The following is a 27,998-nucleotide window of genomic DNA, read 5'->3' as shown; positions in this document are numbered from 1 at the left end:
ATGGGTAAGGTCGATGTGTCGCAAATCTATCCTCATCGCAATATAAACATGAACGATGTCAATACTACAAGTGTTTTATGGCAGAGAGCGAACATCCCTAACACCTACAAGAAAAATGTAACTTCTGTTGCCCTCGTCAGTTTACCACAATAAATACCAACTGTGTGCTGCAGAGAGTAAAAGATGCAATGTATGTGCATTATTATATTTTTCCCACCAAACCATGGAGGCATGTTGTCTCTGTACCGGTTGAAAACATAAAAGATTATATCAATTTGGCCTATTTTCTTTTTTTTTTTTTCATGCAAGATATTACGATTACAGCGAGCTGGGCCAATTCTTATTCATCTTTCCAACTCTAAAAAATATTATGATAAAGATTTTCAAAAACACCTCATTTGTTATTGTGCGATTGGCTGCACATGAGGCAGATGTGCTCAATGGGAACGTATAGCGTGTGTCACATGTAACTCAGTTTCTTCTCCTGAGGTCTGCCCTATTAGTATTCCTGCTGCCTCTCTGACTATGCAGCACTACGGAAGCCATTAACGGCTGCAGCTATACTATCATTGCTTTATTCGTGTTGACTGAAATAAAAACTATGATGCATTGCGCCTTCATAATATGAAAAACGCTGGACATGCAACGGTAAAAAAAATAAATAAATCAGGAGATGTTGTACTTGTTTAAAAGACTTTAAAACACTGATATTTCTGAGAAATATTGATCATATCAGACAAGTCTCACATGCTACAACACATGTAAATCATTGCAGCAGAGCCGGAGATCCTCCTCCAGACATCGTGATGAACTGTGGGTTTTCTCTTTCATTCCTGCTGTATCTGATCTTTTCTCATAATCACTCCTCTTGTTGGAGATTCTTTCTAAAGCCGAACTCTCCCCGGGCCAACCGCGGACGGCCCACAGCTACATCTCAAACACCTTGATGACCTTCATGTAGCAGCAGGCGAAGAGCGGCGCCCCTTGTTCAAGCGTAGACATCTCCTGATCTCCTCGTGAGCAAAGTACCCAAGTGCGTCAAAGACAAACTGACGGACAACGAAAAATACAAAGACGCTCGTTGGGGAAAAAAAACTTACCGGTAATTCACATAGTAGATCTGCGCTCATTCACGGAAGCTTAAAAATGTCTTTTCTTTTTTTCCAATCTGCCGTGTCCGACTGTGTCGATTTCATGTTGTTCATTTTAAAATTACATTAGAAATGATCAAAATCTTTGAAAAGATCTTGCTGTTATTGTTGTGCGCACACACAAACACACACACACACACACGCACACACACTCACACACACACACTGAGCTGTCACATTGTTTGTGGGCCACAGGAAATGGGCTACTGAGGCTGCCCCAGTTTAGAAGTGTGTTTTCTAGCAATAATTGTTCCTATTCTCTACTCACAAAAGCCCGCTCACGCCTCTGAGGATCCTGTCTTTTAATGAATATTTCACTTCTGTTGACCGTCTGCTTACAGCCAGACACGCAGACATACAGGCAGACACAAAAAGTCTGCTGTCTGCAGGCAGGACACTGGCCTTTTATGGGTGCTCCTTCCACACTCCCTAATGGATTCTCCTATTATAGGATGGGAAATAAAAGCCCTATTATGACCGTTTCAAGGCAATCTGTTTCTGACATTGTAACTCGCTAAAATGTGATTTCTCTGTTCATCAAATGTTACAAATAAAACAGCAGAAACGCCAGCACACTTGCTTCAAAACATGTCTTTTTATCCTATAACAAAAGATCTAGTACTTAACAGCTTGCACACGATGCAATAAAAGTAAATGTAAAACAGACATGGTAATAAACACTTTAAAGCGCAGTACACACCAAATTTTCAACAAAGATCCCAACATTGCAAACAGACAGTCAAAGTGACAAACCCAAAGTCAAACAGGTACATAAACTTGAACTTTTGTGATCACCAACCTTCTCCAGCTTTTCAAAATGCTCCCGCAGGAACTTCATAGGACGCTCAGGCTTAGCGATGCAGAGGTTCACAATGCACTCTTTGAGGATCTGCTGGATGTTGTGCTTCTGCACAAAAATTTCACAGCCCTTCAAACTCTCGTCTTCTTCCAGAGTGGAGGAGGAGGTGGCCATCTTATCTTTTATCTCTGTGGCAGTGGGAGAAAACAGGGTGGACCATGAGAGGAGGGGACGGAAAGCAGAACAGGGGGGGGGGGGGGGGGGGGGGGGGTAAAGCAGTGCAGCAAGGGGCTAGGACGGGGTGAGGAGAACAGAGCGATGGGCCGGAGGGGGCAAATTTGGGAGCACATACAGTCGGCTATGAGGACAACTCACGAAAATGAATAGTAGGAAAGGGGTGACTTTATCTTTTAATGCTACATGCTGTCTGTAAAGGACCTCAAATAAATACGCCATGATGATGATTGTAAGTGAAGTTGAAGAAGACAGGATAAGCTTTCAATTTTAAGTACCTTGGCTGAAATATGTCAGGAAGAGTTTGTGAAAACAAGATTTTTTGGGGGGGGGGGACATTTCACTGTATTCACTGCACAAAAAGACATTGTCTTTATGTTGAGAGTGCAGTCATTGTCTGGTTTTGCAAAATTATTTTCACTCTGCACCACCATAAAAAAAAAAAACTTACGTTTAATTTGAAAGGTTGTTGTAGCACTATTTTATCTGTCCAGCCCATTCAAGATGAAATTGAGTTTGTGGCTCCTGAACTAAACTGCTTTAAATTGTCATCGCCCTTAATTAAATATGATATTGTTTACATTATGCAGGCCCGGCTAAACACTTTGCAAGAACACAACTTTGGATCCAAAATAAACACACTTCATCATCACTGCTGTTCTCCAGGCTACACCATGAGGACAGTGTAGAATTGGTGGATGTAGTTGACAGAACAGCTTAATTGTCTAACAGTGTAAGAAAATAGCAACGATCACGTCGATCTACCATGAAACTAAAGATTATGTGTGTCATAGCAAGCCAGGGTTTGTGAGCAGCTGCAGCTAGCTCAGTGGAAACCACCGTTTCACTTCCTCATAGTGACATCACGTCTATAACATGGTTACTTCTGCAGAATAAATAATAATAATGCATTGCTTTTGTTCGGGGGTGTGCATCTATCGCTATCGATCTCCACAATAAACACCCCAGCAGCGTCTGCGCGGAGCAGTTTTGTCACGTTTAAACTGAGGAGCCTGTGATGAAACTGAGCACCTGTTTAACTGCATTCAGTGGAAACGGCTAACGCGGCTAGCGACGCTAGCCTCGCAATGACAACCAACAACCTCAACGAGAAGAAGAAGAAGAAGAAGAAGAAGCAGAAGAAGAAGGAGGGTTGGAAATGCGGCTGTCAGCATCGTGAACGCAACGAGAAGGTCACGCTCTCACGCGCTGACCCCGTGAAACGCGGATCCAGTGGGGTTTTTGTCCCTACCGTTGTTTTGTGGAGGATGCTCAGTGAGAAAGCAGCTCGCTGGTGGCGGCAGGAGCAGGTGGAGGGGCTGTTTCTGGGCTGGGATGCTGCTGCTGTTGCTGCTGCTGCTGCCTCTCCTCCGCCGCGGCTCGCTCTGCGTCAGTCCCGATGACGTCAATCTGTCATCTCTCTCACGAGCGCCTCTCACGAGGCCGGCGGCGGCGAGCACGCGGACTTGCAGGTAAAAACCCTTAAAGGAAACACATGCTCAAACAGCGTCTGTTATGCTATCGTTCATTGTTAGATTTTTTTTTTTTTAATTCCTCTGTTATATTATTTGGAGGACATGACCTTACGTGTTCATTCCTTCAGCTTTGAAATTGTAAATATACTATACTTCCCAGTGTAAAGTCACCTTTGATGAGCTTGTTTTTCTCTTTCTTCCTGAAGCTTTCTGCATTAGAAAGAGTGCACTCTTCATGATTGGCGCTATTGTCAAATCTGTCTCTACTCATGTTACTTACCATCCATCCATCCATCAATCCATTCATCCATCCATCCATCCATCCATCCATCCATCCATCCATCCATCCATCCATCCATCCATCCAGCTATACTGCTTGATCCTGTGCAGGGTCGCAGGCCGCTGGAGCCAATCCCAGCTGTAGGTACACCAGTCCATCACATTGCAAACACACACACACACACACGCACACACACCTATAGGGTCACTGATTAAGCTCAACCTCACATACATGTTTTGGGGACTGTGGGAGGAAGCCAGAGTACATAAAGAGAACATGCAAACTCCGCACAGAAAGGCCCATCCGGCATTTGAACACATGGCATTCTCGCTGTGAGGCGAGAGCACTAACAACTGCGCCACTATTCAACACACACATGCATTTACACACACACAAATTGCATGTGCAACTATCATATGAATTTGCTAGAGACTTAACAGTAGTTGAAACTGATACAGATTGGCAGAAATAGTTTGATTCTTTTGAAAATTTCTGGCCTTCACTGGGGAATTTAACACAAATAACTACAACTACGCGACCTGGAAACGGATAAGCGGAAGAAAATGAATGAATGAATGAACTACAACTACCCTTGCTGTAAGTATGTACACATGGGGCATGCCACTGGCACTGTAACCACACAGATTCATTAAATACTCTGATTGCCAAACCTAAATGCCCCGTGTTAAAAAGACCTACAATTGTTATTGTTGTTATTATTTCTGTTCATTTTGTCATGAAACATCCATATCCTGTGATCTGAAGGAAAAATCCCAGGAGGATCCTTGTAGCATTAAAACATATGTAGCACTTCTCTCCCTTTTTTTTTCTTTAACCTTGTCTGTATCCAATGACTTGACATGTTTGTTTTTGGTTCCACGTCTGACATAAAAGTTAAAAAAAATCATAAATTATAGTTGATTTTACTTATATGTAGGATAAATAATTACAGTGTTTACTGTAGTGTAAATGATTAAGAAATCTGATGTCTAAATGCCCAAATGCTATTGCATTGATGGAGGTCATAGTGACTTCTGGGAATTCTAAGAAGAGAAATTTCCTCCATTTCCCTGTAGTAACTACTTTCTTACCCTTTACTACTGTTTTTAACATGTTCATTACGTACAATGATTTGGGTGTCTTGGCTTGAATACAGTCCCCCAGCTAGCTCAGTTGGTAGAGCATGAGACTCACAATCTCAGGGTAGTGGGTTCGTGTCCCACGCCGGGCGCCACCTTCCCGTGGGCTCACCACCTGCAGGAAGGTTCTTAAATGGTGCATTGTGATCTGGGTGACAGTGCTCAGACTGTCACCCCCACGACCCGGAAACGGATAAGCGGAAGAAAATGAATGAATGAATGAATGGCCTGAATACAGCTCAGATTTACTAGTAGAATATGAAACATCCAAACCCCTGAGGTCCTCAGGAAGAGGTTTACTAAGTGTTTCCAGAGTCAGAAGGAAACAATGTGCAGTAACCTTTGGTTCCTATGGTCCTCACCTGTTGTAGAAACTTCCTGAACACCTTCTGACACACTCACTTCTTTTAAATCAGGCCATAAAATTATAATTTCCCCAGGATTTCCAATATACAATAGATTTTACTTTGTTATTACCTGTATCTTAATAAAATTTTGTTTATTTATTCTCTTTTTTAATCACTTAAGATTGAGCTTCTTAATCATCTTGTCTTAATGTGTTTCTTTTATATATATGTATTATTATTATTATTATTATTATTATTATTATTATTATGTCTATTGGCATTGATTTGTGTGTCACTGTAAATAAAGTTTCACGGTTTTGAATCGTAAAGCAGTCATTTGTTTGTCGTGCAGCTGTAGGTTGCCATAGTGACAGCCAAGATGGCAGCCACGGAGGCAGGAGATCAACATGCTGCTTCAGAAGTGCTGAGAGGGCTCGCTCGGCACTTAAACTGTCTCAGCGAAGAAAACAAAACGACGCGAAAAAGAGCCATCGAGGCGATAAAAAAGGAGACGGTGGACAAAGGGCTTTCTGGTGGAGTGTTACAGGAAGTATTCGCTGCTCTCCTCAAGCCTCTACTCAAATGTCTGTCAGACCCGATGGAGCGGTGCCGAGAAACCACGATAGCGACCATAACAGAGTTTATTCGATGTGTTCCCAAACCGGAGGAGTCGCTGCCTTATCTTGTACCCTGTCTGGCACAGCGGTTTGGGGAGAAAGAGACTCTGGAGCCTGCGGAGGAGCTGCGGCTGTCCGCCCTGGAGCTGCTGTCTCTGACGGTGGAGGTGTGCGGAAGACACTTGGCGCCTTATCTGAACGAAGTGATCGGCATACTGCAGAGAGCCATCGTGGACCCTTTCCCTGATGTCAAAAGAGAAAGTTGCAAATGCACCGTACAATTTGCGAAGTGTGTGCCAGGTTGGTAAAACGCTCTCTTTGTTGGTCAGTCAGGTTGCCATGGTAACAGCCTGATGTCTTCGTCTTGAAGTTGGACAAATGCATTTAAACAAAGTTCCTCTGTCTGACACTGATTATCGGAGATGTTTTTTTTTTTTTTTTTATTTCGACCCTAACACTGAATACAATAAAAATGAAAACTTTACATTCTTGAGAATGAGTACAGCGCAGAATTTATTACACCCTGCTACCCCCTCTCCAGTCCATCTCTTTTCATCTTGTGATTTTAAACTAAATTAAACTTTAGAATTAAAACCACCTAGTGCATATTCCACTATATTAACATGTCATACCTCTTTTAGCCGAATGTTGACACCAAAAGTGATATTTACACATATTATGTTTCACTTAAATGCATAGTAAATTAAGTTTCTTTACCGGATTTAGCATGCTATTCTTTCCACCACTATCATCTTGTTTGGTTCGGGTCTATAACAATTTTGCTTTGCAAAACTGTTTTAGACACGTAAATTACTAATAGACATTTGAAGGTGTTTAATGGCAGTGTGGTAACCACAATCCTTTGGTGTATTTACTTTAATGATACAAAACTGTTTTACATTATTGTATGACCAGAAAGACCTCAAATTCATTTCATGCATTTCTCCTCAGAGCACTTTCACATGCAAGCAGAGAGTCTTGTCAAGCCTTTAATGCAGACGATTGCTCATCAGCACTCCCGGGTACGAGCGTCTGTCATCGCAGCCACGGGGGCAGTCATTCAGCACGGCAGTGGGAAAAACATGGATGACGTAGTCTCTCACTTGGCACAGAGACTGTTTGACGACTCACCTCAGGTTTTGTTCTTGTAAATAATTAACTTTGTGGGCCAGGTGTACATGTAACTATTATGTTTTTTTTTGTTTTCTTTGTCCCTCTAGCCTTCAGCGTTTTTTTGTAGGTGTTGACAAAATAATAGTATACCTCTGAAGTGAAAACATGCATGTGTTAAATTACAGTTGCTCTCAATTTCTTGTCCAGGTGAGAAAAGCAGTGACTGCTGTGGTGGGTGACTGGTTGTTACACCTGAGAGATCGTTACTCGTATTTCCACAAACTCATCCCACTCCTGCTGAGCAGCATCAGTGACGAGATCCCTGAAATAAGGTTTACAGTCATACTCTCTAACTCATTTATAATTCCACAATCTGAAAAAGCCTATGCGGCCTATGAGAATTGCAAATCGTTTCATCATGTTGTAGTCAGCTCTTCACACATTTACTCAATCTCTCAGGAGTTTGGGTTGTTTTTGCATTTTTCAACACACACTCATAAAAAATTCAAATGCATGGGACTTGTCTTTATTCCTTGTAGGCTTCTCGCTGCTGATTTGTGGAGGCAGGTAGGCTTGCAGTGGGAGAAGGAGAATGAGGATGACATCAAGGACAAGCTGGATTTCCTTCTCGCTCCACCGCCACACTATCCACAAGAAGGTTAGTCACTTGCAAAGTAGCCCACCCCAGCCTCGTCGTTTACCATATTAGTTGAGACAGACAGGTTCACGGGTCATTTGGTAGATAAATAAACTTAAAATGCCGAGTTATTTTGTGGTTTGAGTTTATGTCTTTTTCTTTTCTTTGTCTTATGTCTTGCCCTCTTATACAGTGAGAGTCATTGCCATTATTGCACTGCTTTGAACTCTACTCCATTATATAAAGAGGGTGTTTTCAACAGCTGTGCCATTTAAGTTCATCTCTTTATCTAAACTACAAACCGTCAAAGTCTTCCACATGTTTCTTCAGCTGCACATCAGTGTAATAGCTACACTTTAGGTAATGCATTAAATCTTATCTTTTTTTATTGCAGCTGTCCACAGCTATAACATACAGTAAAAAAATAATGCTGTATTTGACAGCTTTTTTGTTAGGACAGGCAGTGGCTTGGAAAGATAAATGTCTTGCCTCAGGGCCAGGAGTAAGTGTCAACGTGAACATGGTCAACACATGAAGCCTAACTCGTTCTATGTGGCTAAGATACACGAGTGATTTATACAGGTTCTAGGCTTTGCATTTTGATTACTTTCCAAGTCTGGCAATTACACATTTGGCAGTATGGATCAACGCTGTGTCTGCGTTGAGACAGGAAAGGAAATGAATGATAAAGGAAGAGACTCTCTCTCTCTCTCCTTCCCTCCCTCTTTGTGCTTCTCTCGCTTGCCATCATAAATCTGCCAGGCCTCCCAGTGTGAAGAGGTCACTGTCAGACAAGCAGGAGGGGTCTTGTTTGGTCTTGTTCTGATGTGTTTCTCTGATTTATCACTGTCATCCTTTCAGCTCGGGCTTCTTTTCAGTCTGCCTATAGAAGAAGGAGAAAACAGTGCGAGAGAGAAGTGCGCCGGAATTCAACAGTAGAAGTCTAGTGAAGAATGTGTTTCATAAAAAAGTTGTATGTAGAGAACATGTACGTAGTGGCAACATTTGACATGGGAATTGTTATATTTATATATGTATATTTTGTTTCATCCGGCCATCTGTCTCATACACCCCACTTATCCAGTATCGGACCGTGGTTAATGTTAACTTTTCTCCTCCAGTGGAGCGTCCAGGCTTAGGTTGCAGAGAGCTGGTAGTGAGAAACCTCGGGAGGCTGGTCCCAGCCATCAGCCATGATGTGACCGACTGGCTGGTCCCTACACGAGTCAGGACCTCTCAGCTTCTTTCCGTGCTGCTTCTCCATGCTGAGGACCACAGCACCCAGCATCTGCAGCCTCTCCTGGCCACGCTCTACCGGGCCTGTACCGACACAGAGCAAGACGTCGTCAGCAATGTACGTTCCAGTAAACATCGATTCAGATATGGGATTATGTAATACCGATCTCAGGACAAACACGAGCGAATCGAAACAGTTCCGGGGGAAAAACATCCGCTGAGTCAGCAGATTTGGCGTCGTGTGTGTCCTAAATTTAGACAAAGCTAAGCGCAGTTCGGGGACTTGGCATGCTCCCTGTTTACATGGGAGGATTCAGCAAATCTTTGATGTGTGGCAAATTATAAAAAGACTTTTTGTCCTCATCCCTGTTCAAGCTCCATGTTTGTGTCTCTTTTCTGACTGTCTCTCTCTATCTGACACCAGTGCCTGGCCGCTGCTAAACTCCTTGGGACGTTTGTCCCTCCGCCGGTTTTCCTGAAGCTGCTGCTTGAACATGTGACAACCCCGCACTCGTCCTCTCACCCCTGGGCCCCCCTCATGGTGCTGGCTGCCGTGCTGGGCGGCTGCTCCAGACCGCTCCTGAAACCACATCTCCAGCAGATTGCCAGGACTTTAACCCTGCCCGAGGTCTGCCAGGAATATCAACAGGTTAGCACGAGGGGGGAAGTTTGGGTTCAGTTGTGGTTGACAATGATTTGAACTTAATTACCTGCGAGTGACTGTTGTTCCAGTAATACTGCCTACCTTCTTCACACCCACTCTAAACACATCCTAATGCTCTTGCTGACATCGTGGCTTTAGCCGAGTATCAACACCTGTCATGTTTATTGAGGGCGGGGGAATCAAGTTGTTGTTTAAAGTTCTGAAAATGTAATTCAGGCATGTTTTGAAGTAAGCTTTGCTCGCTCTCCTCCACTGTCGTACTGCTCTGACTGTACCCGCTCGTGATTTCCCCTGGGATTTGTGTGAACCAGCTGTTTCCCTTCAAGTCTTGATAGGTGATCTTGGCAGTCATAGAAGGTCATTTTGTACCTTCTCTGTGTATCTTAGCACTCTTATTTTTGGCAGTGATGCGACAGCGGGCAGCCTATATATTTCATTCCCAGTTGGTCTCTTATGAAAATAATTTTGATGATAAGATGCCACATCCTTTAAAAGGTTTCAGCGAAAGAGCCTTCGAGAGTTTCAATAGCACCACTGTACACAGTGGGCTCTGTGGGTATAGTGTTGAGTAATTCTCTAATATCTGTACCCTGCTAAAGTGGCAGTCAGACCATCTGTTTTTCTTTTCAGTTACACAGCGGTCTTTGATCAAACCGTCTCCGCTCACATGCAACTTTGAAACTATATATTTTTTTCCTTGCAGGATTTTTTTTTTTTTTTAATAATATTTAAACTCTCCTTGTAGTTTCTATGTAAATAACCACCTACCAGTGGAAAAACCCCAATCTTTTAGAGCTGGTTCGGTCATGTTTCTTTTCCTTTTTGCAGCAAATATGCTTCCCTTTTAAACTCATAATAACAAAGAGCTATTTTCTGATCGTGCTGCACCATTGACTCGCCCATCCCCATGAACTCGTCCCCCTCTCAGAGAGGCCAGAAAGAATTTCCTCCCACGAGATAATAACAAAAAAAATCAACTACATTCATTGACCTCTCCATAGCTGCTTTGATCCTTTAGAGCAAACAAAGGATATTGGCTTTTTTTTTTTTTTTAAAGCCATAAGTTAGGTGTCAGTACCAGACTGTGGTTCAGCCACGCCATTAAAAGGATCCCTGAAATTTCAAAGCCTGGATGGTCAAGGCCGGTGATAAATGAGTAGGGAAACTGACCTCCGTCTGTCCTCCATCGTCACTATGTGGCAGGGTTAACCAGAGGGAGAATTAACAGGACGGGACAGTCGCATGCTTTCACACAGATGCAGGCAGACCTCTGCTTCCTCTCTGTCTGTTTCACCATCGATCTTCTTCTGTCATTGTCTGCGTCTGTGTTTCCGAGGGCAAAGCCTACAGCATTGTGATTCAAGAGTTTCCCCAGACAATGCACCTGCAGCATTCTTCGACAACAGGCAGAATTCATTGCGGGGTCGAAGGGCCAGATCAGCTTGTAGCTGTAAATCACATTGCTAGAAATGGGACATGCTGTCTGCCTGTCTGAGCTTCTTCATGTATATCACATGAAGTTGATTTTTGTGTTTAGGCACACAGTATCAACACATAAACAACAGACTCTGTAGCTTTTAAAAAACAATAATCCTAATAATTTAGACACCTAATAATGTTTCAACAATAGGTTTGTTCTGATCCAACTGATGTGTTTTATGCCATTTGAACCAGAAAAAAAAGAGAATTTGACAAAATGAGGCCCGTTCAAAAAAGGCAATCAGAATAATCTCAAAGGAACCAGATTGGGAGCTAGAAAACACCATGGGGTGCTGAAGATTTGAAACCTGATACGTCCTGCTTCTGCACAATGTAGCCTCCTCAATTGTTTCCTCTCTGCTTTCTTTTCTTTATTTCAGTAAGGCAAAAATAAATGACAGATGCTCAGTGAAGAAAAACAAAACAAAAACATTGGTCAAAAGTTGAAGATGATGTCACTCTCTCCAGAGGAAATCAAAAGGAGCCTGCGGTTAAGGAAGCCACTGTCTTCTAAGGCCCCATGTGTGATTTATACGTGGTGTTTGCTGATGAATCACATGCAAGTTTTCCTTTTCTGAAGGGGTATTCCACTGAGGATTAACAAACGCTCGCCGTCACACACACCTCACACAGAAGAGTGTCATGGTGTTTTAGGTTGTCATGGTGACATTGGTATCACGGATAGGCTGAAGCAAATTGATCAATTTGTAAGACAAAGCGAGCTTTGTGAGGTAGAAAGATAATTTATGGTCATTTTTGCAAAGAGTAGCGCAGAGGTACAACTCAGCAGGAGACTGATTACAAAGAAGGGTTCTCTATTTTCTCCTTGTCTCTGCATGAAGAAACTTCTTAGTGTTCCTCTGTGTGTTCTGCGGAATGTGTAAAAGAATTGCCACCTGCATTTTATTTGCACATTAAGACACTTGAATACTATCCAATTGAACCGGCAAACTTTACCTGACTGCAAGGAGCCAGTATTGCATTCACTGGCAGTGTTTGTTTTCCTGTTGCCATAGTAACATCAGTGGCTGTGGGGTGGGGGGGTGGGGGGGCTCCCTACTGGATAGGAATCCTTCGCCTGCTATAGGTCTTTAAAGAGGAGTTGTGTAGATGTAATTGATGTATCCAGTAGTGGACAGATGCGCACACACACTGTGTAATGAGGCCCCTGAAGCGTGCCCAGGCCAATGAAACCAGGTGTATTTCGCCTGGCTCCAGGTGTCCACCTAGTTATTACTCGGCACCACTTTTTCCGCTCTCCCTCTTTCTCACTCTCAGCGCGCTCCTTAATGGTTGTTTTCTGTGCATGTATAAAATGCTTGTCTGTATGTGTGTACACTAATGTCTGTGTGTCTGCCACTGTTTGTCACGTTATTTCCACTGCTGCTCGACTGGCGCCCCTTGCTGCATTTATGTGCCAGTGAATGGTTCGGTCACAGGCAGGGATTTCCCCCACCATCAATGACGCGTGGAGACTTTTTTAACACCAGTGCACAGTGTTGCGGGAAAGCTGTTTCAAAGGTTTGATCCAAGCCAGTCACCTAAAGAAGGGAAGGCAGGTTGTGGTTTCTGCATGGAAGTGTAACGTCGATTCAGACAGCCTGAGGAAAATTCTTAATCTAACCTTTTTTTCCAGTCTGTGCTCAAAAGCTACTGCTATAAATGAAAACATTGACTTGTGTGTTTCACTGGCTGAAAGTACCTTCCTCACAATTTACTGCTTTTGTAATGCTCCGAGCATCTTCTTGGCTTAACGCATGCTTTTCCTGCAGCCGAGTGCCAAGCTTTGCTGTACAATAGCAGCTGAAATTTCTGAAAAGACATTGCACCCCCTAGTGAAAGTGATCGGCTATTTGCCTGACAAGTAGACAAAAGGATTCCGTGTTTCGAGAGAGTGAGCAGATGAGGATGGAATTGAGTATTCCTTTCTCACGCAGTCTTCCCCTCATGACCGTGTCGGCGCATCAACCAAACGAAGCGCGAACACCTGAAGGCCACCCCGCAGCTCAACCCTCCACGTACAAAAACACAACACTCTCGCTCACTCTCGGACACACTTCCCCCTCCTCCCCACGAAGCTCTAATGACAAGCCGCGTGAAAACAGGAAAAGAGGCCATGATCCCACTGATGGCATGGAAATTAGCTTGAGCTGGAGGTCTTTGTCTAAACATGAGCTCACCACAACACTGACTGAGAAGTGACAGCAATCACACGCACTCATGCTCGGAGGTTAAACGTAAGTGCTCACAGTTAGGCTATCTTGTTCATCGGAGGACTCAGGTGGTTGCTTATTTAATGCAGTGATTATAAACATGTTATTGCAAAGTGACATGGCTACGCATGACTAGAGGACTACATGTGCAGTGACGGGAAAAAAGTGAGAATGACTAAAATCAAACCCAAAATGAGAATTTACGATCCCTCCGGTCTGATGTTCCTTAATAAATAAGCATTATTCCAACAGGATTGTTCCGACCAGTCCCACATCTGGAACAAACCAGGTGGGACAATCTCTTATTAATGTTCCTCTTCTCTCTCTTTTACAGGTTATGTACTTGGAGCAGTTGTTGGCCTGTGTGGATACGCTGCTGCTTCAGTGTGAGTCAGACTGTGGCAGTGTCAGCCTGCAGCTGCTGCAGGTGCTGGTCACTGTCCAGAGCCTCTCCAATGAGCCTCAGCTCAGTGAAAAGGTGAGAAGGCTCAGTTGTATGAAAATATAATCCGATACACTTCCTGCAGTTCTGCCATTGTTTTTTTCCAGCTTCAAATCTCTCTAAAACTCTACTTTTTTTTCCCCCTTCCATTTCCTATTTCCATCCATTTTTACTAGAAAGGTACACGGGTTTTATGAAGCAAGGCAGCTATTCAAAGAATGTAAGCATTTGTACTGGCTCAAAGTGGGCATGGCCAACGATATAATTACCCACTTAGCCAGGGGAGCTGAAATTGTACCTTTGGAGTGGAACTTTAAAATCCAGTGTTGGGTGAAAGGAGGCGAGGGAAATGTGGAGAAAGAGAGAGACAGACGGAAATAGAGGAAAAGCAAATGGAGAGATTTGGATTGTTAACAGTTTTTGAATTCACCATATTCTTGTTACCACCTCCTCAAGCCACAACCTCGAGCTTTCCACTTGTGGTCAGCCTCCACACTGACAGACACACAAGAACAATAACGAGTGAAGCAAACGGTATCTCGGGTCAACATGTCATCTCACTTCTCACTACTGTTGTCAGATAATGACAGAGAGACGAGCGGGAAGAAACTGGCACAGATGCTCTGCAGACACCACATGGGCTCACCAGTGCGACTGTGTGTTTATGTCTGTCTGCATCCGTGTATAACACACAGGGGGCAATATTAGTGAAAGAGACGGGAACATCTGAATTAAGAAAGAGAAGGAGGGTGAGAATGGCCCTGAGCATTCCTGGACCCAGAGGAAAAGCAAAACTTGTTTTCCCAGAAATGGGGCTTGTCTTTCCCATCAACAGACAGCTCAGGGTCGTCCTGCTCTCTTCTGAACATGCCGATCTGTGACTCAGACAATGTCTCTGTGCCTGTCCATCCCTAAGGGACTCTGTAGGGAGCTATGAAGTGCCCTAAAGGTCGATTCCCTTGCCCTCGAAGGTCTGCTAATTACTTGCTATCTCATTCCTGCCCTTTCCTCCCAACTCTTCCATCTGTACTTACTTGTTTTTATGTGTGTTATGGATTCCTTACATTTGTGACATCCTGTCTGTCCGGGTTTTATGTGTGAGACACTGCCATGTCTGACACTCTCTTTTTTTTCCCATGATGTTACATGACCATGTTGTGCCTGCCATGTGAGCAAAGCCTAAAGAATTCCCGAAATGATGACAATACAACAAAAGTGGTCAATTTCACCACACTGTTGAGCTTCATTCTATTTTGCCAACTTCTATAAGCTTTGCTCCCACCTGCGTTTTCACCTGACATATATAACTTAGTTGATGACATTTTGTTCTGCCTCCCCCCTCTCGCCCTCAGGCTTTGGGAAGCGTACAGTTTTTGTGTAAAGTGCAAGGCCTGGACTCAGCGACGGAGCTCTATAGACAGCACATGGGCCTGCTGCTGGACTGGCTGTCTACCTCGGTCCACACTTGGTCCAGTTACTCCCCACAAAGGCTCCAACTGCATATCATAGTCACGCAGTCAGGTGAGACCTGAAAACCTGTGTGCATAAGAAGTGGTCAGATATGCTGCAGATACTGAGGTTTGCACTTAGTTTGCTTGTTTAGACGCCACATGACGTATTATATTTGAAACAGGAAGTATTTTAAGCATAGATTCACTTCAACTCACATGGTTAAAATAATAACTATCAATTTATTTTACTTCCAATCAAAAGGAATACAGACTGTGAAAACTACATCTGTGAGAAATGCACAATCCTCTTATTGTGTACGTACTTAATAAGTACTGTGATACAGTTGAACAACTCCTAAACTCCTAAAAGTAATCAACTTCAGGTTTACATATGTATATAAGCAGTCTCAGTGAAAGGATCTGATCTGTTCCACTCTGAACAAATTCACGCCCAGAGATCTGAGAAGAATATCAAATTACAAAGTGTTTAGTATGCAAAATATGTGGCTTGTTCTTTTTATCACCCAATACAATTCAGAATGTGGTTGCCACTGACCAATACCTATCATGGAATCATTGATAGTGCTTCTAACACATTGTTTCAGGTTGTTCCTCATGGTGTAACACCCACTTACAAAATAACAGAGCTGTCATTAGCGCCGTTTGGCCTCCTGACTTTGGCTAATCCCTGTGTCTCCCTCTGTTTGTTAGTTACCAGATCTGTCTCAGACTTGCCTAAAGCACTTAGTCCATGCGTGCATATGTGTGTGTGTGACGAGGGGTTAAAAAGCTCTGACCCTTGATTTGGTCCTGAGACTCCACATTACCTCCCTTTATGCCATGTAATCCTCCACTATCACCACGTCCCTGTGCCATGCTTTCATCTCCATATCTCCATCCCTTTTTCTCTCCCTCACCTCTCCGTCTAATTGACTGTGCAGCTGGGCACTCCTCTAATCCTCTCGCTCTCTCGCTCTCTCTCTCTCTCTCTCTCTCTCTCTCTCTCTCTCTCTCTCTCTCTCACACACACACAAACACACGGTCCCCCTGACTGACCAGTCCATTCAAGGTCCCCACTGAGGTCACTACATCAAACAGCAGCAAGAACTGCCCGCTCTTGACCTTCTCCTGGATCAAGGCCACTTTGAAGCTGTGTGTGTGTGTGTGTGTGTGTGTGTGTGTGTGTGTGTGTGTGTGTGTGTGTGTGTGTGTGTGTGTGTGTGTGTGTGTGTGTGTGTGTGTGTGTGTGTGTGTGTGTGTGTGTGTGTGTGTGTGTGTGTGTGTGTGTGTGTGTGTGTGTGTGTGTGTGTGTGTGTGTGTGTGTGTGTGTGTGTATTGGGCCCCATCTATATGGTAAAAATCTATTTGTTTGACCCCATGAAACCTAACACTTTTACAAAAAGGTAGTAATGTGGCTTCAGCGTTAAGGTCACCATTAGTTAAGGTTGTGTTACTGCTGCCGTTCGCCTCCTAGATATGATGACCAAGCTGTAAACCTGTGTTTGTACATGCATGTCTGTGTGTGGTCTGTTTCTGGGTGCTTAAGACTTGGACTGTGTTAAACCTGTGGTGACCACCTTTTCCAGCTCACGCTACAGGGCCCCACACTGATTTAGATGTATCTGAGGGTTAAGAGGTGGTTTTATTGCTAAAGTTACAATTGTGGTCAAGGGTTAGGGGTTGGTCACTCAGTTGTTATGGTTAAGGTTAGGGCGGTGGTCTCGGGAATGCATTGAGTCAACGGGAAGGCCCCACAAAGGTTATGTGTGTTTTACTCACTGACTGCTGCTACATCTGTAAGTTTCTTTCTTGCATGCATAATCGTTTGTTTATTACCACAACTGAAAGACTTTGCTACGGGCATCAGAACTGGCACTGTCTGGCCACTTTGTTTGAAGCGCGAATGAGTCAGTTCAAATTCCTCCCCACTGGACAGTTGTCAGTAGTTAATATGACAACTGAGAACGGGTCATTTTGCTTGCTCATCCTGTCTTCACAGACTCTGTTTGTTGGAGACGGGAATAATTATTGCCCTGTCATATCCTCCTCGGCCTTGTTTTTCAGAGCGTGTCAGAAAGTCCAGTTGTGTGAAGCACAAGAAACATTCCCCCAGTCATAGAAAGTCCATGTGTTTAATGCAGCCACTATAAGATAATCAGGGGATATCTATTCAAACACCTCAGGTGATAAGTCATATTCTTCGAGTCACTCGAATCATTTGGATTAAAATAAGCTTTCTTTCCTTCTTTCTGCTGATTTATCATTTTCCTTGTATCTTTTTATGAGGCTGGCCAACATCCCCAGACAGTGTCAGGATTTCCTCCGTCTCATTCCACTTCTGTACAAGTCAGAGTCCAAACAGGGCGTGGACACTTATCACACACACACACACACACATGTGCACACACAGAGTTCATTTTATATATATATATAGTTCTGTAAACATGCACTCAGACTTTGTTGGAATAAGTGTGTGGGCATGACTCGAACTGGGAATGCTTGCACTGTGAGTTTGTCATTTCCTGTAAAAGACATTTCTATGGACACATTTGGTCACACAAAGATCATTTTCTGATTCATTTCCTTTGCACACAGTGTCACCGTCTTAACAGTCCTGTGAAGTCTCAATGACACAAGACTTTTGGTCGCTGCTTCACACAGAGGTCTGTGTGCTGGCTTGTGTTTGTCATTCAATCACCAGCTCGGAGGGAAAAAAGGGTGCCACAGCGTTCTGATTTCAACCCCTGCTGAAGTCACATTAATGGCCATATTTCGTGACAGTGAGATGAACAAGCTTGGTTCTCTGCTTTAAAATTTGCTCATTTATTTAGTGTTTTTGACACACAACACAAGATGCCGAAACAGAAGGTTCAAAGGAAGCGCATAACATGTTGTTGTCTGTTTCTAGTCATTTTGTCCTCACTGCAAAAGATGCATAATAACAACAGATAAATTACTGAAATGTATTCACAAGTGAATTTAAACCCCCCCACTCACACTGGTTTATATCCAGCCAACCTTGACTCTGTTGCAAAATCACAATTATAATGAATCGTTGTGTGTGTTTGTACGTGGGTGTGTGTTTGTGGGTTATAGGTCCAGTGATTGGGGAGTTCTTAAGCCAACTGATGCCTCTTCTCCAAAACGGTCTACAACCACAGAAAGACCCAGAAATGAGGATGAGCCTTTTCACGATGCTTGCCAAGTTGCTCCTGGACGCAAGCAACACACTGGATTCCCAGGGGTGAGAGAGATACATGTTTTACATGTTAGATACAAAAATTCCTCCCAGTCATCCCAGACCTGTTCCATTGTATTCATATTGAGTCGAACTGGATAAAACCCATGGCTCGGCCATCCACACACAGCCTAGTTTTTCATGTGGCCCATCTGGAAAATCAATTGCCCACCTCCGAATTAATCACTGCATGATGTCACAATGAGCTTTAACCTCTGTGATTTGTAAGAATCCATCTAACTATCTCCCTAGTCTCACATTTTTTTTCACTTCACCCTTTATTGACCCAAACAATCTGGTTACATTACAATACTCAAAAAGCACACAATGAACCTTGGATGCAATGTGTTTTCAGGGATTGTCATAATAATGCATTGTGTTTCATTAAGACACCAAAGGTTATTGTCCATAATGAAATATTTAAAGACAGTTAAAAAAAAAAAGACATTGAAAACATTAAAATGGTCTTGTTAGCTTTAATGTCCAATGTTGATTCAGGTATAATAAATGATAAGATGCACTGTGTTTCCTAGAACGATAACCTCCATTGTAACTTGTCCCATCTGAGCTAAAATGGTCTCTTGGGGAGTATCAGAGTTGCTGGGATTAGTGGAAAACGCCTCTCGCTGAAAGAAAAACATGGCACATATTGTCTAAATCTCTCATCTGTAATTGGACTGGTCATTGACTGATAAAGAAAGTAGGACAGCAGGAATTTCTGACACCAGGAGGTGACTGCCCCCTCCCTCCCTCCCTCCCTCCTTCTGAGCCCTCAGCTGTGCAGCCTTCAGCCTGGACTCCGAGCTCCACTGAGGGAATGCATTAAACCTGAGGCCGCCAGTGATCACAGCAGCTGCTCCTGTCCATCAGGAGAGACAAACTCTGTCTGTGGCGTTGCCATGGCGATTTGAAATGAACCGTAACCTCACAGCAAGAATGGTCTTCATGGCAAAGTTGGGTTATTACAGGAAAACACACGAGTCATCTTTTATATGGGAACACAATGAAAATACTGTTTACTCGACTTGGCCAAAGTGTAAAGAATCTAAGAGGAAATAATATCCTTGTGTCAGTGACATTCGGCACACAAAAAAACAGGAAGTGTCCTCAAGCCAAAATATTCTGTCAACTTTGCCAAAAAATGTGGAGGTTGGAAAATTCAGCTTTCATCAGTTTTTTGTCTTTTTTTTTTTTTTTTTCAACCCAAAAGCAACTGTGCCTATTTAGACAAAAGATGTCTCTGTTACTTCGCCGCACTCAGTGTGGCCACCTGCGCTGCTAACTGCTTCTTTCATTCCTGAGGTATATCTCCGGTAATCACAAAGCCTGGAGGAGACAGAAATCATGTTATACCTTCAGAAGGTTTCATACAAATGCTTAACTCACACTATGTGGGGCTGTGCAGTCTGCCATAACATTTCCATTCATGCTCATCGCATCTCCCCATTCATGATTTATAGCTTGAACTTTACACAGCGGATTGGGGGCCACACGTACTGTATGTCATCAAGAGGACAATGATAGTCCTGGAGAAAAGCTCTTTTCTTTGTTCTTCAATCAGAATGACATAATGACAGCTCAGGGATGGAGCGAGTTGAGAGGGAAAGTTTTTTTTTAGCTTTTTTTATACCTGTAAGTGCCTGTCATCCGCATTCGCTCATAATGTTTTTGTTTCATGTGGAGTTGCGTGCTATGATTACAAAGCTGGATACGAAATATAAGTAGAAGGTGATGCATAACAAGTGTAAGTTAATGCTTTTTGCCTGGATGTGGCTGGCCAAAACCATGGGCCCCGTGCACTGGAGATAAGAGAGTGCGCTTTCATGTTCTGGATGAACTGCATAAGATATCTCCCTTTATGCTTAATTTCAAGTCACACATAGAAAAAAAATGCAATCCACTTGTGGTTTTCTTCCTTTTGTCAGAACACTTTTGAGATTGTACGGTAGATACATCTGTAACATGAATCAAGGCAGATCCAATTTTGCGCTCATCAAAAAGATCTGAAGCAGAGGTTCACTCACCTCACCTTGCTGGAATGACTTTCAAGGAAGGATTGTGGAAATGAGTGTATCTGGTATCTTCTACATTTCTTTTTCCCTCTTCTGAACGTCGGTAAGTTTTTGGCGATCATAAAATACATGATTATGCAGAAAGCTGAGTACTGAGGTACTGCCGATGTGTTTTTCCTCCCAGTCCAAGCACCTGAGTGATGCTTTTAAGTTGAAATATTCCCTCCAGAAATGTATTTTTAAAGTCAGGCTTCAACGCAAACTTTGTGCACATAAAACATGTACAAGTGACTAAATGATGTTTTCTTTCTTTCTTTTTTTAAGAGCGAGAGAAGATTTTCTATTATATATAAGAAACACATAAGTGCACTTATAGAGGGAATTTCCACAAAGGTGTTAAATGTACAAGATGAAATTAAATGCAAACATGATATTAAACATAGTTCTTTATATTTTTCAAGCTGAATCTGATTTTTCGGCTTCGACTTTACCACCCGATCAGTTGAAAATTCTTCGCAGCACGATATGCACACAATCGAACCTTGCTGACGTTTGCAAAACAACCTCATTTCGGCACATGACATGATGATCCCAACACATGTTGTTTTTCCTCAGGATTTCAGCTTCGTAGCTTCGTTTACTGCGCGTTTGCGTCGCAAACATCACACAGACAGCCCCGGTGAGGTTTGCAGTCGAAATTCACTGGGACCTGGAGTTTGTTTGTGCATAAAATGTGCAAGTAAGAGGTAAAACCGTGCTCTTCTTTCCATTGGACACCAGCCCTGTAGCATGGAAATGTGTCTTTCCATCCGCTGGCGTCACTCACGGTGATCTGTCAACACCTGTCAAGAGGAAGCCACAGAGCGAATACAGCGGCACAGTTGTGGCTGCATTACTGGCATGCTGACTCCCCCTATTGGCACTGGCACTTCACAACATAGTTTACCATGTAGAGTACATAGAAGTTTATTGGTAAACCAGCTGAACAGCCAAAGGCAAAAGGCCTTTTTGGAGATGTTTGCCAGTAAAGGGCATTTGCAGACTCTGGCTGTGAGTGAATGCATGAAAAGAAAGTGGAGAGCCTAGAAAGAGGGCAAAGGAGGACATTTTTTTTAGTCAGTGCTCCTTATTTTTATCATCTGTTTTTACAAAAGGGTGATTGTGGTGCCATTTTTCCGCGGCTGCTTTACCCCCCCCCCCCGACAGCAATAATCATCCGATCGTCTTCAGTGTTTCTTCAGTGTTTGCTGTTCGCTCGTACAATATGTGAATATCAAAGCGCTCAACGTGACACCATTTGTCCTCCCGTTGATGTGTGGTTCCAGGCACTTTCGTGAGGAGTCAGAGACGTTTCTATGCGACACCCTGCTTCCTAATCTGGTGTGGCAGGTGGGACGCACTGCTGCTGCCGTACGCACCGCAGCCCTCAGCTGCCTGTTTGCCCTGCTGCATGGAGGGGCCATCTCACCTGGGCAGGTAAACTTACTCACCAGCACTGCAGACATAATGCAGGTTACCACTTTAATCAATTAAAAGCAATGAAATCGATCTGCATGCACACAAGAAAATTAAAAAAACCAACTTGTCATATTTTTTGTTCCCTACCTTTGCGAGGCCTCCAAGGCTTTGGAAGCAACTAGCGGATGTGAGCCTCTCCAATAATATGTTTGTTTAATCTCCAATTTGACAAAAACAGTTTTTATTGACTCAGCTGTAAAGGGAAAGTTCTGGTGCTGCGTTTTTGCAACCCCCCCCCCCCCCCCTCTTGGGTCTGACAATCAGTTCAAATTCTCTATTCTGTCTATCTTACGTTAAAATACGCAGCCAAATTTAGGACCCCACTTCATCCCCCATCTTTGCTCCCATAGTTGAAAGAGTTGGCCACAGCAGGTCGCAGGTGTACACGGGGGCAATCGGGTTCACATACCTTTGTCCCCAGAGGAACAATGCTCCCACTGTCCCGGGGCCTTGTTATATGAAGGAACTATCACCGGAACATGCTCTTGCACCTGCCTGTCAGAGCATGTGCTGAGTTACAGTATGTGCGTTTGCACCAATGCACGCACATCTGGCAGTCTGTGCTCGCGTGTGCGAGGGTGACCAGCTGAAACCGGCTCAGGCACCTCTTCTATTCGCACATCGTTAACTACAAGGCAGCGCGAGCATCTGGGGGACAACGTGAACACGGGCGTCAGCGTGCGAGTTGAAGTGTTTTGTCACGACGCTGACTGCACACGCGTCCTCCCAAGAAGGGGAAAGCCGTCGATGTGGTGACTAAATAAAGCCGTGTTACTTGAAAAGATCAGGTTTTAAAGTCGAGTGTGCTTGAGATCGAATCAGCGTGTCCCGACAGATGTAACAACAGTAAGTTATGTGTGTGTTTTCACGGGCAAATCAAACAGCCTTTCATTTCGAACACTGTTTCCTCACTACTCCCTGTGAAAACAATTAGCAGCTCCAGTTACACTTGGCACCCTCACATTGTCACTGATGTAATCCCCGGATCCTTTCTCTGCCAAATTTTTCCTCCGCTTTTCCTCCTGCTCCCTTCACTCCTCTTCTTCTCTTTTAATTGTTTTGCCTTCATGGTTTCGATAACAAACACACACACAGGGTGACAGAGGTTTTAGCCATCACCTCCTGGCTGTGGCTCCGTGCTTTCAGCTTCACCTTGTTTGTCCATTACCTCTTTTTCTCATCTGTCGGTGTGATGAGAACATCAGTCTTCGCCGTGCTCCCAAAATCAGGCTCCACATCCATGCGACTGTACACACTAATCCAGGCCTGTTACCTTATAAAGGTAAAACCAGGCGGTGCTGATTAACCCTTTGAATCAGAGGATATTTGTCAGATGTTTCCAGACTTGTGTGTATTTGAATGATCAGTCCATCGTTTCAATACGTTTGTAAAATAAAGGGACCAGACTTTTTCCTTGAATGGAAATGTTCTGTGTGTAGAATGCAGGATGACTTTCACCTCGCTGGGTTTGACCTCTGATTTCCTTTTCTGCAGCTTCTGTGCGTGGAGGAAAAGCTGAGCCTTCGGGTTTTGTCAGCATTGGAAGAGGACTCGAAGATGAGTCGACTGTTGGCTTGTCGCTCTCTTTCGGCAACGCTCAGACTCATAGGAACCAGCCTGCGCCGTGACGCGCTCAACAAGATTTACCCCGGTAGGAGACAAACACTGACACACATAACAATTCACAACTCCATACTAGCATTCGTATGTACATGCATGGTTCCACTGAGTTTTACGCTCTTTTTCATCTCACCTAATGCATCATGTTTTGTCCCTCCCCCCCTCCACAGAGTTATTGAAGCGACTGGACGACAGCAGCGAGGAGGTGCGGGCTGTGGCTCTGCAGTCACTTGGATTATGGCTGTCCAGCCTGACCAAAGACTACGACCCCGAGGTCTGCTCTGCTCATCTCCAGCTCCTCTTTCAGCAGCTCGTCCTGTACCTGGACGATCCAGACGGTTCGGTCCAGGAGAAAACTCTCGGTGAGACGAAACATACTCAAGGACGACGATAGAGTGTTGATTGATGGTGACACCCTAATAGTTGCAGGTGTAACTGTGCTTTGGTGAAGGTTAATGCAAAAATGGATGAGTTGAGTTTAAAAGAAAAAACAAAAGAAACTGAAGGAATGTGTTCCTGATTTACTCAATGTACGATAGACGTAATGTCTTTCAGATTTATCACTATTCAACATAAGAATGATGCTTGACACATCATTTTATGTAGTTGGTCTTAAAGCCTTAGCTTTTTTTTTTTTTTTTTTTATTCCTTATGGAAAAAACCTCCATGTGCATGCACTTAATACGATTCAAATGATGACGTGCGACGGACTTTCTGCTTCAGCTATCTGAGAAACAGGCTGCGATGAAAGCAGAGTTTAGGTGTAATGCACTACAGACCAGCCTGCTGTGTCCATGACACTCACAGGGGGATGAGAGGAATTTGGGGTGTCCTCTATCAAACGTCAGATTGCAGTACTGGCACTCTGCCAGCAGACCCTCCACTCCCTTGTTTCAAAAGCTCTCCACGGTCCCTCTTTTCCACGCAATTTATCACCCGGTGCGCCGTGAACAATTCCAACTGCCAGAGCACTGTAGGCCCATGAGCGGCTGGGCCGGCGGTGGGCTTCAGGAGTATGATACAAGATCCAGATATGAATAAGCGCCCACCTGAGAGTCATTTCATAGGTTAATAAGCAAGCTCTCCTCTGCCAGTGTATGCATACACCTGGGTTAGAAAGAGCCGGGTGTGTGTGTGTGTGTGTGTGTGTGTGTGGGTGTGGCAAATCTCTGCTTCTCCACTCAGGACCCCTTTCTAGTACCATTGCACCTAATGACAACCACATGAGGACCGTCTTCCCACCTTCCCACATCTGTCTTCGGGCCCATCCCGCTTAATCCCTCCGTCTTTTATCTGTCAGACTCTCTTCCTCTTCTTGTACCCTCGCCTTTCTGTGGCAGCTGGGTTTTATTGATGTGTTGGTGGAAATTCCAGAGCGCTGTTATTCAAGGTTTTTCACTGCCTCCTGCTCGCCTGGATGTTTGCTGTCATTACTTTTGACAGGACGGAGGTGAGCACTGATGCAGTAGTCGGTGATAAAAGGCCTCACTGTGGGACTGACCATCTTCAGAGAGACGTAGTGAAGAAAGAGAAAAGAGGGAAATTCATTCTTATTCTCATCGGGCGCAGTAAATACTTTTGGGATATGCGTCTTGGAAGGTACCTCGTGAAATTCTCGCAAAGATCCCAAACCTCAAGTCTGTATTCTTCTTTTCAACAAGTCCCATGAGTAATCCAAACCTATACTCTATTGTCGGGCCTAACATACCTTAAACTTCCTTAACGTGTCACTCACATGAAGGAGAATGAAAATGACCCGCAGTGTCGGATTGGATGGCACGTTTCTGAATTTTCCACAGTTGCGGACTGTTTATTTTATTTCCAGTTGATCCCGCCGACACAAACGTGCTGCCACAGATGAATATCATAACACCAAATCCAGCGCTTCAGATAACAAATGCACAACATAATCCCGTTTAAATCAGGTTTGTTAAAAATAAACAGTAGCCAGCTGTTTTAGAGAAAATATATGATGTTTATAAAACATTAAGCCGTGTGCTTTAGGAGGATTTCTCTTTGCAAAGAAACTAATGACCTGATTAGGCTTAAAATGTTTATTTCTACAGAACATTTCAGAACATCAGGAGTTGTCCAAAGTGCTTTACAAGGCCAGATATTAACAGTAAAATTGATATCATTTGACTAAAACAAGTCAGTTAGAAGCAGAAGCGGTTCAAGATCAGTCGGTAGAGTGGGTCGGCTTCCAGTTCCAATGTTTGTGGTTCGATCCCCATTCCTTCGTCTTCTAAACCACTTTATCCAGCTGACGGTCTCCAGGTTCTGGAGCAGGTCCGGGCCGGTTTTGAGCGAAGACACACTCTGAACAGCCTGTCAATTCATCACAGGGCAAACACACACACACACACACACACAGACAGGCGATCTCACACACTCAGATTCACATCTGCAGTCAATTCAGAGTCAACAATTAGTGCCACATTCAGGTTTTTGGACTGTGGGAGGAAACCAGTGCACCCAAACATCCACACAACCGGCCCCCGAGACCAACCTGGACTCAAACCAGGGACGACATCCCGTCACGGGGTGGGATTGCAATCCAGATCCTCATCTTGCCCTGTGCATTTGTTAAAATGCCCTTGGCTTGGGCAAAACTTTCTTCCATAGCTCATTTTCGCCACATCAGCAATCTCAAAGCACTTCACGGTGCTTGTCACATCCGTGAAGCAGAATGATGTATTTCACTGACTCCCCTGAAAACTCCCTGACTTCAGAACATTTGTGGGACACCCCAGGTCGTCAAACTGATTCTCGGGGAGGACGGCGGACTCGTAGACCGCTCAAATCTCTTTGTGAAACAAGATGACCTCACTTCTCGCTGAGTGATCGCCTGAGTCCAACAGCAGCCATGACCGGCTGCGCCCCCAAAAGTGGAGGCATTCCTCTCTCCCATGCACGTTTCCGTTTGAGGCTTTGTTCTCGGCCCTCCCCGCTCTCATTCTTCCGCTCCCTCTCCTTGGTGCTTTAATCGTTGATCCTATTCTTATGCTTCTTGGATTTCAAACGCATATCTGTGAAGTGGCTGGATGTCTGCAACGTGTCCCGACAGAATGATGGACACCGCTGCCATTCCCTCCCTCTCATCCCTCCTTCCCGCCGTGCTGGCACGAGCGTCGCTCACTTCCCACAAGCCGCCATTGTTCTCCTCGAACTCAAAGCTCAGCCCATCCATGCATCCGTCCCACCTGAGCACAGCGTACACAAAGGCCAAAACCCCCTCCATCTCCTTGAAGAACAAAGGCAGGTATCAAATGATGAGTGTACATGAGCGAACTCCTACACACTGGTGGCACGTCACCACGGGAACTGCACTGCTGCATTGTCCGTCCTGAAGCGCTGACAGCAGTTGAGGTTATTCGATATTCCTCCAGAAGTCACCAGGTAATCTGGGAACAATCAGGGAAAGACTGTGAGTCTATCGCCTCCCTCTGGACGGACAGGGAACCGACACGTGTGTGGACACAGTGGTTGTATCGCTGCAGTTCATCACCGCCCCCTGCTGGTGATTTGCTCTTTGAAAAGATTTCCCCACCGTCCATCAGAAGCTGTGTCACACCAAATACTGATCTCTCTCTCTCTCTTGCAGTTTTTAAAAGCACTCCTGCAGCCTAAAACACATGCAAGTACAACGTACATCTGGTGATAATGATTGGCAGTTTGTTACATTATGGTTGTAATAGCAGGACTCGGTAGACTGGACATTTTGATTTCACAATTAAATGATCCCTAAATGCTCCATTTCGAAAAATGCTGGTATTTTCAAAATGCAAATAATATCAGGACATAATCATTCTCAATCATCATAACCCAATATTATTAGAACATTATTATTAGAAAACAAATCGGCTGTTGAAATTAAGGCTTTATTCCTATTCCTGTTTATAGAAATGGTTGATGTTGATGTTTTTTTTTTCCTTTCTGTTCTTGATTGTGTAGAAATCCTCAAGATGGGCAGCTCAGTCCATCCAGGACTTCTGCAGAGGGAAGTGGAGGCTGCGAGGGACAAACAGAGGAGTCCTCTCCACTGTGACCAGCTGCTGCAGCACATCAGCTCCATTTCCACTCAGACCACAGCAGCCTGTCCCGACTGACCTCAAACGCATCTCGAAGAAACCCAGAGACTGATGGTTGTGCCTTTAAAGAAACGGCGTCTCTTCTTAGTTCAGCAAAGTGGATTTTGCGGTGATTTATACCTGTGGTTTGCATAAATGTAACTCTTCAACTTATAATAAAAAAAAGAGTTCATCTTAATAAAAAACTGTTTTATTTTTAATGTGAAAGTTTTGATCCATCTATTATTGCAGTGGTGGCCAAC

The 27,998-nt window shown here is 44.0% G+C and overlaps 2 protein-coding genes across 2 annotated transcripts in view; one reads left to right on the top strand and one right to left on the bottom strand.

Moving 5' to 3' along the window:
• prkar1b (protein kinase, cAMP-dependent, regulatory, type I, beta) overlaps positions 1-3,600 on the bottom strand; it is a 54,317-nt gene extending 50,717 nt beyond the window's left edge. Inside the window, exons 1-2 of the mRNA XM_080488069.1 lie at positions 3,437-3,600; positions 1,951-2,138 (exon numbers count right to left, since the gene is read on the bottom strand). Coding sequence (XP_080344195.1) covers positions 1,951-2,124 — 174 coding nt within the window. The 5' untranslated portion in view covers positions 2,125-2,138; positions 3,437-3,600. The remainder of the gene's footprint in view (positions 1-1,950; positions 2,139-3,436) is intronic.
• Positions 3,291-27,958, top strand: dnaaf5 (dynein axonemal assembly factor 5). Its single transcript, XM_080488068.1, has 14 exons — positions 3,291-3,656; positions 5,778-6,342; positions 6,994-7,178; positions 7,363-7,487; positions 7,695-7,813; positions 8,914-9,146; positions 9,453-9,677; positions 13,719-13,862; positions 15,179-15,347; positions 18,374-18,521; positions 21,853-22,003; positions 23,540-23,696; positions 23,836-24,027; positions 27,620-27,958. Exons 2-14 carry the CDS (start codon positions 5,805-5,807, stop codon positions 27,772-27,774), a joined length of 2,541 nt encoding a protein of 846 aa, XP_080344194.1. The 5' UTR covers positions 3,291-3,656; positions 5,778-5,804; the 3' UTR covers positions 27,775-27,958.
• The last annotated feature ends 40 nt before the right edge of the window (positions 27,959-27,998 follow it).

Source organism: Lipophrys pholis (assembly GCF_963383615.2).
Source record: "Lipophrys pholis genome assembly, chromosome: 19".
Lineage (NCBI taxonomy): Eukaryota > Metazoa > Chordata > Actinopteri > Blenniiformes > Blenniidae > Lipophrys > Lipophrys pholis.
Note: the sequence above shows the minus strand (reverse complement) of the source record. Positions and strands in the feature narration are given on the sequence as shown.

Excerpts from the sequence above, each read along its gene's own strand:
- dnaaf5 (XM_080488068.1), top strand. The coding sequence starts at position 5,805 with ATGGCAGCCACGGAGGCAGGAGATCAACATGCTGCTTCAGAAGTGCTG. Across the intron at positions 7,488-7,694 it reads GACGAGATCCCTGAAATAAG|GCTTCTCGCTGCTGATTTGT; the intron begins GTTTACAGTCAT and ends TATTCCTTGTAG. Across the intron at positions 7,814-8,913 it reads GCCACACTATCCACAAGAAG|TGGAGCGTCCAGGCTTAGGT; the intron begins GTTAGTCACTTG and ends TTTCTCCTCCAG.